Source organism: Acanthamoeba castellanii (genome assembly GCF_000313135.1).
Source record: "Acanthamoeba castellanii str. Neff unplaced genomic scaffold scf7180000084576, whole genome shotgun sequence".
NCBI classification, from domain to species: domain Eukaryota; phylum Discosea; order Longamoebia; family Acanthamoebidae; genus Acanthamoeba; species Acanthamoeba castellanii.
The window spans coordinates 55,950-67,939 of NW_004457486.1; the positions used below are offsets into that span (position 1 = coordinate 55,950).

Genomic DNA, 11,990 nt, shown 5'->3' on the forward strand with positions numbered 1-11,990 from the left:
CCGAGGTACGCGGCCACCGAATCGTTCGTATCAAGACATATTTCAGTCGTTGATCCAAATGTGGCCCGCGCCAAGAACGGAGAAATGGGCACGGAGATGCGCCATGGGCCAGGAGTGCTGTATCGCCGCACAGCTCTCTGATGGAGGAAGCCACCAACCTCCTCAAGGAAATCTGCCTGGAGGGAGGCTAGTGGCACCATCATTAGCTGCTGGGCATGGTCGAGCAGAACATTGTGGCTATCGTGACCCACAGGCAACCCTACGACCTCGACAGCAGGTGATTCAAGCTTCCTCTCCTCCTCCTCCTTCATGGTGTGAAACGTTTGAGCCTTTTGGGGCGAGCCAACACCTGAGGCGAAAAAAGCAGCCCTTCTCCCCATGACTTTCCGGTCTGGAGTCCACCAAATGGCATTCCGATCATTCTTGGCTACATAGGTAGCCTGGTGAAGTGAAAAGCGATGAGCACGCGCAGCAGCAAGAGGACGAGGTCCAGCACGGCGGCCGCGGCCGCGACCCAGCCGACGGGGAGGAGCAGCATCCAGGGCGGCTACCAACAACAACTCTACAGCCAGAACGGAGGCTCCTCCTCCTCTTCCTCATCTTCCAAGAACTCCAAGCGAAGGCGCACAGCGGGCAGCGACTCATCCGTGCGCACCACCCTCCTCCAACCTCCGTTCTTTGCCTTTATCGATTTTATTTTATATATATTTATTATTTTTTATATATATTATTCATCCATTTGTTGATCCTGTCTCCCCTTCCGGCTGTTGGTGTTGGTGGTCTCTCCGCAAGATCTCCTCCTCGCTCTTTATTCTTGTATTGCTTATTCGTTTGTTGCGCTACGAACCAACGGTGACGACTCACGACCATGGCGGGGTGGGCGCTCGCAGGTGGTGGACCTGGGCAAGCTGGACATCGGCACGTTGAGGAAGTACCAGCGCCACTACGGCCTGCGCACGAAGAGCAACAAGTCGGCCGACAAGGAGGAGCTGGCCCGAGCAGTGGCCAAGCACTTTGCCGACCTCACCGTGGACGAGGAGGAGACCATCGAGACTTTTGTCAGCACCCTCATGCGCACCACTCACTAGGCGAGGCCGGCGCGGACAGGGCACACCATCATCATCATCACCGTCATCATTCACCACACCGGCCGAGGCGGCAGACAACCACCTTTGCACCCACTCCCACCGTCCACCACTTCAACTCTTCATTCTCTACACACTACGAGACACTCTCGCTCCCACACGATGGATCCACCTTACGCTCGCAGTTGCGCTTCTCTGCGTTGGCGCATAGAAGGGGGAGAAAGCAAGGCGAGGAAGCAAAGAGATGAAGAGGAGGAACAGCCACGCGCTGAGAAAGGAGGTGAGGGTTTATTACAGCAGGTGGAGTGGAATACGCGTTCGTTACAAGTTGGTTACAGTATGTGCAGCAGAGGATGAAGAGAAAGCGAGAGAAGAGGAAGGAGAAAGCCGAAGCTTTCCGAACAAGTACACGTTTCCTCATCCTCAGAGGGATTTCGGGAGGAGTAGGAGAGGGGGAGGGGGGGCTAGTACTGCCGCAACTTCTGAGCCACGCACTTCTCGCGGAGGAGCTTGGAGGCGTTCTTGTCGAAGGAGGCCTGCTTGCAGGAGGCGGTGGCGGAGCACAGGTGGTCCTCGACGAGCCGATGGGAAGAGCAGAACTTCTCGAGGCAGAACTTGCAGTCGCCGATGATGACGACCGAACGCTTGCTGCAGCCGGCGAAGGCGCATTTCTTCGAGAGCTTGCGTGAGGGGCTTGCCTTCACGGGAGATGATGTCGCCTCGTCCGCCGTTCGTTTCCGCTTGCCGGTGATCTCGGTGTTGTTGGTGATGTTGATCAGGGAGGGGGGAGATGTCGATGTAGAGGAGGAGGAAGAAGAAGAGCTGCTGGAGGAAGAGGGGGCTTGAGGTGGGGAGGCAATCAGATGGAAGGTGAGCTCCACCTCGCCGGCTCCGAGTTCGGCGTCCTTGATCTCCTCCTTTTCCTTCTGCAGCTTGTCGCTCACCACCTCCTCGAGAGTCTTTCCATTATCGAGCTCTTCTGCGACGAATATCAGCCGCTGGTGCTGAGGCGGGATGCATTCCTTCTCGGCAATGAGGCGCTTAAAGCCCATGACGCTCATCTTGGGATTCTCGACGAACATCTCGATCGTCTTGCCGCTGCACGTCTTCACAAGGATCCTCATGGTCGATTCTTCTTTCTGCTTTGTGGCGGGCTGTAGAATGGGGCGGGCTGGCGATGAGACGTGCGAAAAACTTGAGCTGGCAAATGGGAGTGTCGTGTGTGGTGGCGATGCGTGATTGATGCTGGGCGGATTGAACAACAATCGGCAGCCACGCCCTCGTCTCCTCGTATTGTTGGCGAGGGCACCGGAGGTGGCCTCTATTGCCCCATACGCTGGGCGCTTTGATCGAAATCTCGGGCTGTGTTACCTTTTCCGGGCTTTAAAGAATAAAAGAAAAGAAGAAAAAGAAAACGGAATGCTTGGAATGGACAGGGAGAAAAAAGCGGGAAGCCAATTTTGTGTAGACATCGCCAAACGCCGCAGGCGCTCTTCTTGGCTTTGCTCGTGTTTCTTTTCATTCTCCACTACCCGCCTCTCTTCATCCACCTCTCGCCTTGCACACTCAAGGTAACTCCTCGCCTCTATGCACGCTCGCTACAGCGCAAAATGATGATCGTAGAAGGCTTAATACTTGATGGTCTGTTCGACTGTTATGAAAATACTTCTTTCTGATTCGGCCCACATATTTCACTCTGTAGCGACCCGTTGTTTCCTTACTAACCTCTATTTCTGACAGTTGGCGGTAGTGTCCGTGCTGTCTGCCAGCGTGCCAGACCTCCTTCAACTGCCATTAAGGTGCGCCATCTTACTCAGCTCTACTCGCCTTGGCGTTCTCCGTTTCTGTGATGACATTTGCATTAGGAAGTGCCGTCTGAAAATCCTATCTGATTAATAATGCATATAGCTGATAACCTTTGTACAAATCGCAATTTTGAAGAATCTCCGTTTCGAGATTATTTACTAAGCTCTCTTCTCTCTTACAGGTACGATGCTGTCTCTCTCTTTGTTGCTCCCTCTCTTCCTGTCTCCCTCTCTTCACGCCAACAAATATAATCTTTCAACAAGTTGTCTACATGGGTCGTGTACCGAAGAAATTGCGGAGTGTCCACAAGCGCAGCGTCTTAACATGCACAGCCCCCTGGTTGCTCGCAAGTGTCGCGGGCTGAACTCCTTGTGCTAAGATGAGCCTGCGGGCTGTCCCTGGTTGCCGAAATGCCTCAATCCCAACACACAATGCAGAGCGGAAGGGCCTCGTTTGCTGTTTCTATTGAATGCACATGCTCCTCAGACAACTCTTTACTTCTTGCCCTTGGCTCCTCCCTTGGCCTGCTGTTGCTTCTTTCTGGCTTCATCCTGTTGCGACGGAACGCGGAGAAGAGATAAGCGCGTGAGTGGGTGGCTGAACCACGGTTTGAATCGGAGGAGGTGTGCGAAGGAGGGATGAGGAGACCTCCTGGGCTGCGGCGTTGAGGAACGGGTTCTCTTCCTCCTCGTTCTTCATTGAGAACTGCAGCTCGGAGAAGAACTGCAGGCGCTCCCTCTGCACGATCGCACAGCAGCACACGCGACAAAGAGTGAGCAGCCCGTGTGCGTAGGGGATCGGGACGACAGGCGCAAGATCGTGGACACCAACACACGCAACGCAACGCTACACAACACGCGAGACGCAGAAGCAAGGGACAAGCGACGGAGCGTTGTGGCAACGACAGAGAACGAAACGCGAGGAGAGGGCCGCACCCGCTTCCAGAAATCGTCGACGAGGTGCTCCACGCGCTGCTCGTGGTCCAGCACTTCTTCCATGCCGTTCTCTGCTCACGCAGGAAGATGAGCATGGCGGAGAGGTTCAGTTGGAAAAGGGACGAAGGAGGCGGAGCTGCCATCGAGGGAAGACGCACCGTAGACGGCCTTGATGGAAGGTCGTGCCTTGATGTCCTCGAGGACTTCCACTGTCACTTCGCAATCGGGGTTGGATGCCCGGGCTCTGTCGTTCGAGACTCGTCGCAGAAATTCGCTATTAATTGGCACGGATGGTAAGACGAGAATCGAGGCAAGGAGCAGCGGTAACACCAGCGCGAGTCCAATGCCGGATTGGGGGGGGGGAGACTTACGCGACGGTGGGGTGATTATTGGCAGGGCAGAAGCTGAAATTGAGCGATTTGAGGAAGTGAAGTTCGTAGTGCGCCCGCTTCTGGGCCAGCCGCCATTGCCAACGCGCCGTGGACATTTTGTTTTTTCGATGTGAAGATGAAACAATCGCAAAATCGCCCGCCCGACTAGCCCCAAGAAATGTATTTTCTTTTCTTTTTATTTCTTTCCAACCGGAAGTTTGAGCAAATCGTATTTTTCTGTTTGGCGCTTCAGTCGGCGTTGGGTTTGGGCGCTTGGAGCGTTGGGGTTTGCACGGAACGGACAACGGCCAACGTTGGACGTGGCTGGGCGCGAGAAAAGCGTTTGCTGTTCTGTTGTTCCTCCGATTTGTTTGTGTTGCCAGCGCGAGATCGAATCGTCATCTTTCTTGCGAAGAAGGAGCAGACAGGAGGGGGAGAGCGAGCCTAGCAGTAGAAGAGACTTGCGTAAAGGCCAGAGATATGGAGATGGAGACGATGCCGCCTGGTGCGGCGCCACCAGATCCACACATGGAGGCTGCCAATTCCGTGTTCACGTCACCGTTAGAGGTACGCGGCCACTGCATTCCACGTCATCAATCCTCCATCAAAGCGACGATCCTTCCTCGCTCCATCATCTGCCGCTCGCCTGCGCTGCCACCACGTAGTCTCCCTTCTTGGAGGCACCAAATTTCACATCATTAATTCAAACGAACGCCAGCATTCAATTCTTGGTGTGCGAATCTCAAACACGCACCCCATGCGACAAAGGCTGGCACGATTACCTTCTGCGTTTACATTTGGTGCATCATAACAATCCCAAATACCCATGGATCGTTCAATTTTTTTCTTGCTTGCCTTGACTGTTTGTTGTTTCTTTTGCTTTCATCCCTTTTGCATGGCATAGCGGGAAATTCGAAACGATTAGAGCTCAGGCCCATTCGCAACGGGCCGTTAATCGCTGCCACAATCCCAACGGACCCAAATCTCATCTCGTTCTGAATTAGGAAACGGCCAATTTTTCTCTTCACCAAAATCGCTGTCGAGCATCTTCGCAACGCGAACACGCCACCGTTGTCGGTGAACCTTACGCCGCTCCTCCAAGATCTTGCTCACATCTTTCTCTCTTCTTGTTCCACAATCGCGCCAACCCCAGATCGACGAGGGAACGGCGGAGCGGACCCTGCAGCAGGATCCTTCGCTCACCGCCAGCACGGCGGCGGGCAGCGCGGCGTCGGAAAGTCGCATGCCCGACACCACCGCAACACAACCGGCCACCATCACTCCACCAACGGCGGCAGAACTCGCCATTGCAACGACACTGTCGCCAGCGCCGTCGGCACCGGCGCCCAATTTTTCGGTCCCATCGATCATCCGCCGATCATCGTCGGCGGCCTCGCTCGGCATGCTCAAGCTCGTCGACCCGCCGTCGGCGCTGCTGCCGCCAATGACCACGACCGACCTCTCTCGGGTGCAGGAGAGCCTGCTGCGTGCCGACGAGGAGCTGCGCGTGGACTCTGCGCTCGACGCCACTTCCACCGGCCCAGTTCCAGACGCAGCTGCCCACACCCATGGCGGCCGTTTGGCAGCAGCGGGCACGAGCTCGAGCCAAGCTGGGACCACTCCGGCGGCGGCGACGGCAGAGCGGTCGGCGCCCATCGATGGCGTCTCGGCCGCGACCGGTTCGGAGGGAGCACAGGCACTACCATTGGCACCACCGCCGTCGGGCGACGTGCAGCCGAGCGCTTTCGCGAATAGCAGCTTCGACCTGTTCTGCTTCAACGAGGGCAACTCGGAAGAGATCGACACCAGCCGGGACGAAACAGAGGAGTCGCTGTCGCTGGCTCATCACCATCAGCAGCCGCACGACGCAGCGACCGCGATCGCGACCCCGACCGTCCCTCCGGCCGAGAGCGCAGCAGGCATCAAGGGCGAGGCGATGGACCTCGACGACCACAACGACGGATTCACCGGCAGTGGGCGCCCTGTCGACGAAAAAGGAGCGCAAAGCTTCGCCCTTGGGCAGACCATGACGACAAGCGGCGGCGAGAACCGCGGTGGTGGTGATGGCGGGCAGGCCCGGGAGGCCGACGACGACATCGGCATCTACGCCGAGGAGGAGATCGGCGACGAATGGGAGGAGGAGATGGAGGCCGGCGGCGGCGGCGGTGGACTCGACGACAGCCGCGAGGACGAAGAGAAGGACGACATGGCGACCACCACCGGGCTACACACATCCGGCGGCGCCGGTGGCAATGGCGACGTATCGACACAACCGGGTTCGGTGAACGCCGGCGGTGGCGCTGGCGGTGGCCTGGCCCAGCAGGACGGCCTCGGGAGCCGCCTGCGAGGGGAGAAGGCCGACAAGGAGGGCGACCGGGACCAGATGTGGAAGGCCAAGTTCGACCAGCTCAAGGAATTCCACGACCAGAACGGCCATTGCGAGGTCAAGGGAGGAAGAACAAGGCCCTGTCCGCGTGGATCCGAAGACAGAGGTACGCTCCCAAACCGCACCGCACCACACCTCACGACATGCTCGACACGACACACAACACCATTTCTTTTCTAATTTCTCATTTCTTTTCTTCTCCGCCGTGCGTGTAGGTACCTGTGGCGCAACGGCAAGCTCTCAGAGGAGAGGAAGGTCTTGTTGGAGGGGATCGGCTTCGTGTGGGCGCAGCGCAACGGCAGCAAGAAGCCCGGCGGCGGCGGCGGCGGCGGCCAGAAGGGAGGCGGCGGGCGCCGCTATTCGATGTCTGCGGACCACCCGTCCTCCCAGGACGGCGGCGGCGACTCGGAGAACGAAAGCGACCTTGAGGCTGCGGCTGACGCCGAGGCCGAGGCCGAGGCCGCAGCCCTGCGGCGGCGCGAGGGCACCGCCGTCGCGGCGCTCGAGGGCGCCGACCGCGAGAAGCTCGGGCTCGATCGCTACATCAAGAAGCGGCGGGAGAGCCTATCCGGCGGCGGCGGCAAGAATCGAGGCGAGGCCGACGGCGGCTCGGGCTCGGGTGGCGGCGAGGATTTTGACGACGACGAGCAGCAGGGTGCCGCCGGGGCGGCGGACAAGGGCTCGAGTAGCAGCAGCAGCAAGCGGCGGCGGGTGAAGAACTACATGACCAAGGGGCGCACCGATGCGTGGATGCGCAAGTACGAGGAGTTCCGCAACAAGAACCTGCGCGGCGACTTCTCGTGGAAGGACAACGTCCAGCTCCGCGCCTGGGTCCGCCAACAGAGGTTCGCTCTCTTACTTTCCTAAATTTGTTTATTTTGGTTTTTTAAATTTATATATGTTTTTAATTTAAACTTATTATATAATATATTTTATTTTTGGATGGCAGGTATTTGTGGCGGAACGGGAAGCTGAGCAAGGAGCGGTACCACATGCTCAACAAGGCCGGGTTCGACTGGGAGCCGGAGAAGGGCAAGAAGGAGCGGCGGCGGCGGAGCGGCGGCAAGGCCAAGCTCCGAAAACAAAACGACGGGGCCGATCTGAGCGACGACGGCGAGGAGTGGCTCGACGACGAAGACGTCGACTGGCTCGACCACGACCACGACGAGCAGGAGCCGGACGACGAGCTGGGCCTGATGATGATGGACCGCGATGACGCCGACGGCGACGGCGATCAGGAGCAGCAGGAGCGGCTCGAGGAGGAGGACGAGATGGTGGCCCTCATCATCCGACACGTCGACGAGATCGGGAAGAAGAACGAGGAGAAGCGCCGCGAGTGGGAGCGCGAGGAGGAGGAGCGGCGGCGGCGCGACGACGAGCGGCAGCGGATCGAGACCGAGTGGGCCGCCATTCAGGGCGAGTGGCACGAGATCGAGCGCGAGCGGCGCAAGCTCGACTGCGAGGAGCTGGCGATGGACCGCAAGCGGCGGCGAATCGGCGAGAAGAAGCGCACGGTGCGCGAGGCCGAGTCGCGCGTGCGCGAGCTGCTGGCCAAGAGCGAGGCCCTGCACCAGCGGCTCGACGCCGACCGCGCGGAGCTGGACGAACAGCGTCGGCGCATGGCGGCCGGCGAGCGCGAGGAGCAGCGGCGCATCCAGCGCGAGCGCGAGCTGTGGCACGCCACGCGCGAGCGCCTCGAACACGACATCCGCGAGCTCACCACCCGACTGGCACTTAAGGAGGCTGCTGTCAACGCGAGCACCACCACGACCGCCGCGACCGGCGCGGAATGGGGCACCGGCGGCGTCAAGCACGAATTTGGCGGGACTGCAGAGGCGACGCCGGCGGCCGCGGGTGATGAGAAAGAGACCACCACCACCGGCGGCGGTGGACACCACCACTACACGCGGAAGCGAAAGCGGGCGGAGAGCCCGGCGACGAAAAGCGACGCCGCGGCCGGTGGCGAGTCAGAGTCAACGACGATGACGGCGGCTGCTGGCGGTCCCTCACCCACCACCACGACACCGTCGTCGTCAACGGCGGCGGCGACGGCCATGGCTGCGGGCGAGATCCTGCTGAGCAACAGCGGGCGTCCGAAGCGACAGAAGAAGGGCGGCGACGCCCACAAGCCAACAGCAGCATCAACAGCGCCAACAACAGCACCAACCACGGGCCCGCCAGCAACACCAGCAACATCGACAACACCAACATCAACGTCGGCGGCGCTGGCGAGCAGCTCGGCCATCAAGGCCAACGGCAAGAAGGACAAGAGCGAACGAGAGCATCGCGCTTCGCCCGAGGCCAATGGGAACGGCAGCGCGGGGAAGGTCTCATCATCACCATCTTCATCCGCCTCCTCTTCATCGTCTTCATCATCAACAGGGAGCGGTTCGAGGTCGACCTCGGCGGCGAACGGAGCGACGCCAGCGGCCACCTCGATCAGCTCGACGCGACGGAAGAAGCGACGGAGCACCGGCGGCGGCGCGACGCTTCACGGCAACGGCGACGCCGTCCTGCCCGAACGAACAGTCCAGCCCCATCAGTGCTGATCACCACAATAGCACCACCACTCAATCACTCTCTCTCGGCTCTTTGTACAAAGGCTGCTGTTCTCCTTCTCTTGTCCATAAACTAGTAATCAACGAATGTCGGTGGTTCATTCTGGGAGCGAGTTATTAACACAACTCCATAAATATTATTATAATATTATTATTTATAAATATTTATTTATTAATGTTTACTGGAGGAGGCAGTTCTTGGAGTCCTTGGCGTGAAGGCCCACGCCGGGGCCGGCGGGAGGGGCCGAGGCGTCGCCGCCGCCCACGAACTCGAGCTGCGGGACGTCGGCCATGCCGCGCAGCACAAAGTCGCGCAGCATGGCCCGGCACTCGGGGTCCCCCAGGAGCACCCGCCGCGCCTTGGGGCGCCACGCCCACCTGGACCGCTGGATCGTCACCGGCTCCTCCGCTGGTGCTGCGCCCCCGGTTCGTCGGTGGTGTTGCCGTGGCTCGTGCCGTCGATCTCCATCTCGCTCTCGTCTTCGTCATCGTCTTCGCCACCACCACCATCTTCTCCTTCGTTGTCGCCTTCGCCTTTGCCTTCGTTCTTCTTGGCCTGCTCGTCGTCGGTGGTCGGCTGCGTCGAAGGTGTGGCGGCAGCCCGCGATGGCGATTTCCTGCTGGTCACGACTTTGGCCGACTTCGTGGTGACGGCGCGCTTGAGGAGCACAACGGAGGGGTCGGCCAGCACGAACTCGAAGCAGCGGAAAACGAGGATCGGCGAGCGGTGCATCAGCCCGAGACGCAGCATGTCCATCACGTTCAATCCACTCAGCCTGGCGCCTGTTCTCCAGCGATCAGATGTGTGTCGTGTCGTGTCGTGTCGTGTCGTGTCGTGTCGTGTCGTGTCGTGTCGTGTCGTGTCGTGTCGTGTCGTGTCGTGAGTGGTCGTACCGAGGAAGTGGGCGCAACCGTCCTCAAGATCGAGGATCTCGTACTGGCCAGCCGCGGCCAGAAGCGCAGCGACCTCGTCCAGGCTCGCGCCCGCGCGGCTCAGCCACGCGGCCATCGCATCCAGCGTGTTCAAAATCGCCCTCTGTGGGTCGGGCGCCGTCGTCGTGGCGGTGGTGCCCGTGGCGACAGGGCTCGGCGGCTCGAGCAGGTGGACGCCGTAGCAGAAGTCGAGCAGCAGCTGGAAGGTGCGCGACGCGATGTTGGGGATGGCCACCACTGGAAGCCCGTCGGCGTCGTTGTTGTAGTCGTCGTCGTCCGCACCACCTCGCCGGGCCTCGCGCATGCCCGACGTGAACATGGCCTTGAACACGGCCGACTTGCCCGCCAGCAGCAGCTTGTGCGCCGTCACCGTGACCCCACCCTGCAATGACGCGTGCGGTGGTATGTGTGTGTCGTGCGTGTGTGTGCGTGTGCGGTGATGCATGTGTCGTGCGTGTGCGTGTGCGGTGATGCGTGTGTCGTGTGTGCGGTGAGATCAGAGTGACAGTGGAGTGAAGGCGCGCTGGGCACGCACCTCGCTTGGAAAGCGGAAGGCGACGTCGTGGAGCGCCTGGTCGGCTCGCCACTGAGCGAAGCAGCCCGACTGGGTGATGTTCCGACGCACGGGCCGCGGGATGCGCGGGTCAGGAGCGGCCACCGCCGCCGCGGCGGGCGGAGCGACCGCCGCCAGTGCAGCGGCGCGCGGGGCAGTGGCGGTGGCGACCACGGGATCGCAGCAGCACTGGGGCGAGGCAGCGAGAACGTAGGCGGATGCACCCCCGACTGCTCATAGATCTGTGCGTCTGTGTGGTGTGTGCCGTGTGAGATCAGCAGCGAACTGTCACGGAACACACTGGGGAGATGGTTTGGGCTCGGTACCGCCGAGAGTGAGGCAGTTGAACGCCGTGAGCACGTTCAGAGCAGAGCTTTCGTTGGCGAGGGCCTAGATCGTGTGCACAATGATCGATCATCAGCACCGCCGTCACCAATCACTCGTGTGGCCGCACAACAGACTCGCGATGGGGCGCCCCCGCGCGCACCTTGAACAAGGCATCGAGGCCGCAGCGATCGAGCAGCATTTGGGTCTTCTCCTCCCTGTCGGGGGACATGAACACAAAGGCCAGCAGCGCGTCCAATCCACTCTGCGCATCGCCGGCCGTGGCGCCCACCCTGGCTCTGGCCAGCAGCTTGACTGTCGTGTGTCGTGTGTCGTGTGTCGTGTGTCGTGTGTCGTGTGTCGTGTGTCGTGTGTCGTGTGTCGTGTGTCGTGTGTCGTGTGTCGTGTGTCGTGTGTCGTGTGTCGTGTGTCGTGTATCACAGATTCACGCCCAGCGGACCGTCGACGGTGTCGGCGCTGGATGCGAAGACGACGTCGCTCAGGATCGGGGTGCCGTGCGTGGAGCTGGTGCTGTATCCGATGGGCGGCGGGCTCCTCGTGTTCCACATCGACTGGATGCCCAACGCCCGCAACAAAAAGCTCTCCGTCGACGAACTCCGTCGGTACCGGCTTGTGTGTGTGTGTGTCGTGTGTCGTGTGTCGTGTGTCGTGTGTCGTGTGTCGTGTGTCGTGTGTCGTGTGTGTCGTGTGTCGTGTGTCGTGTGTCGTGTGTGGTTTGTGTTCACGGATGGCGTGGGTGTTGGGCAGGTGGCTGTTTTTGGTCAAGTTCCGCCACCGGGTGAAGAAGGTGTTCCTCGGGTGGACGCTGGGTCCGAGCGACCCGCCAAGCTGCTGACCCGCGCAGCAAGAAGAACGAACGCAACTCGGCGCCCATCCTGGGTAAACTTGCAGGCTCCATGTACACAACTCCTCAACCCACAGCACACGCGCGCGTCTGACGCTGGTATGTGCGCGTGTTTGCTGCAGCAAGGGCGAGGAGCTCATCTCGCTGGCGACGATCGGTAACTGGTTGCTGCAC

At 60.1% G+C, this 11,990-nt stretch overlaps 6 protein-coding genes across 6 annotated transcripts in view; 2 read left to right on the top strand and 4 right to left on the bottom strand.

Annotated features, from left to right (window-relative positions):
- Positions 1 to 11: 11 nt before the first annotated feature.
- Positions 12 to 311, bottom strand: ACA1_044890 (uncharacterized protein; the record flags this gene model as incomplete). The annotated part of the gene is made up of 1 exon (XM_004340468.1): positions 12 to 311. A coding segment is annotated over one exon (300 nt), but the record flags the coding sequence as incomplete, so codon positions are not given.
- A 147-nt stretch (positions 312 to 458) lies between these two features.
- ACA1_044900 (uncharacterized protein) lies at positions 459 to 1,088 on the top strand (the record flags this gene model as incomplete). The annotated part of the gene is made up of 2 exons (XM_004340469.1): positions 459 to 647; positions 891 to 1,088. The coding sequence occupies 2 exons, from the start codon at positions 459 to 461 to the stop codon at positions 1,086 to 1,088; spliced, it is 387 nt and encodes a 128-aa protein (XP_004340517.1).
- Positions 1,089 to 1,549: 461 nt separating this feature from the next.
- Positions 1,550 to 2,209, bottom strand: ACA1_044910 (Zinc finger domain containing protein; the record flags this gene model as incomplete). Its single annotated transcript, XM_004340470.1, has 1 exon — positions 1,550 to 2,209. One exon carries the CDS (start codon positions 2,207 to 2,209, stop codon positions 1,550 to 1,552), a length of 660 nt encoding a protein of 219 aa, XP_004340518.1.
- A 1,176-nt stretch (positions 2,210 to 3,385) lies between these two features.
- ACA1_044920 (uncharacterized protein) lies at positions 3,386 to 4,313 on the bottom strand (the record flags this gene model as incomplete). The annotated part of the gene is made up of 5 exons (XM_004340471.1): positions 3,386 to 3,442; positions 3,540 to 3,629; positions 3,827 to 3,897; positions 3,985 to 4,070; positions 4,198 to 4,313. 5 exons carry the CDS (start codon positions 4,311 to 4,313, stop codon positions 3,386 to 3,388), a joined length of 420 nt encoding a protein of 139 aa, XP_004340519.1.
- A 364-nt stretch (positions 4,314 to 4,677) lies between these two features.
- On the top strand, positions 4,678 to 9,132 carry ACA1_044930 (helicase domain containing protein; the record flags this gene model as incomplete). Its single annotated transcript, XM_004340472.1, has 4 exons — positions 4,678 to 4,764; positions 5,351 to 6,689; positions 6,828 to 7,428; positions 7,533 to 9,132. The coding sequence occupies 4 exons, from the start codon at positions 4,678 to 4,680 to the stop codon at positions 9,130 to 9,132; spliced, it is 3,627 nt and encodes a 1,208-aa protein (XP_004340520.1).
- Positions 9,133 to 9,535: 403 nt separating this feature from the next.
- ACA1_044940 (BTB/POZ domain containing protein) overlaps positions 9,536 to 11,990 on the bottom strand; it is a gene marked incomplete at both ends in the record, with an annotated part of 4,202 nt that continues 1,747 nt past the window's right edge. The window contains 7 exons of the mRNA XM_004340473.1: positions 9,536 to 9,924; positions 10,036 to 10,456; positions 10,610 to 10,857; positions 10,954 to 11,017; positions 11,115 to 11,266; positions 11,412 to 11,523; positions 11,748 to 11,800. Of these exons, the coding sequence (XP_004340521.1) occupies positions 9,536 to 9,924; positions 10,036 to 10,456; positions 10,610 to 10,857; positions 10,954 to 11,017; positions 11,115 to 11,266; positions 11,412 to 11,523; positions 11,748 to 11,800 (1,439 nt within the window). The remainder of the gene's footprint in view (positions 9,925 to 10,035; positions 10,457 to 10,609; positions 10,858 to 10,953; positions 11,018 to 11,114; positions 11,267 to 11,411; positions 11,524 to 11,747; positions 11,801 to 11,990) is intronic.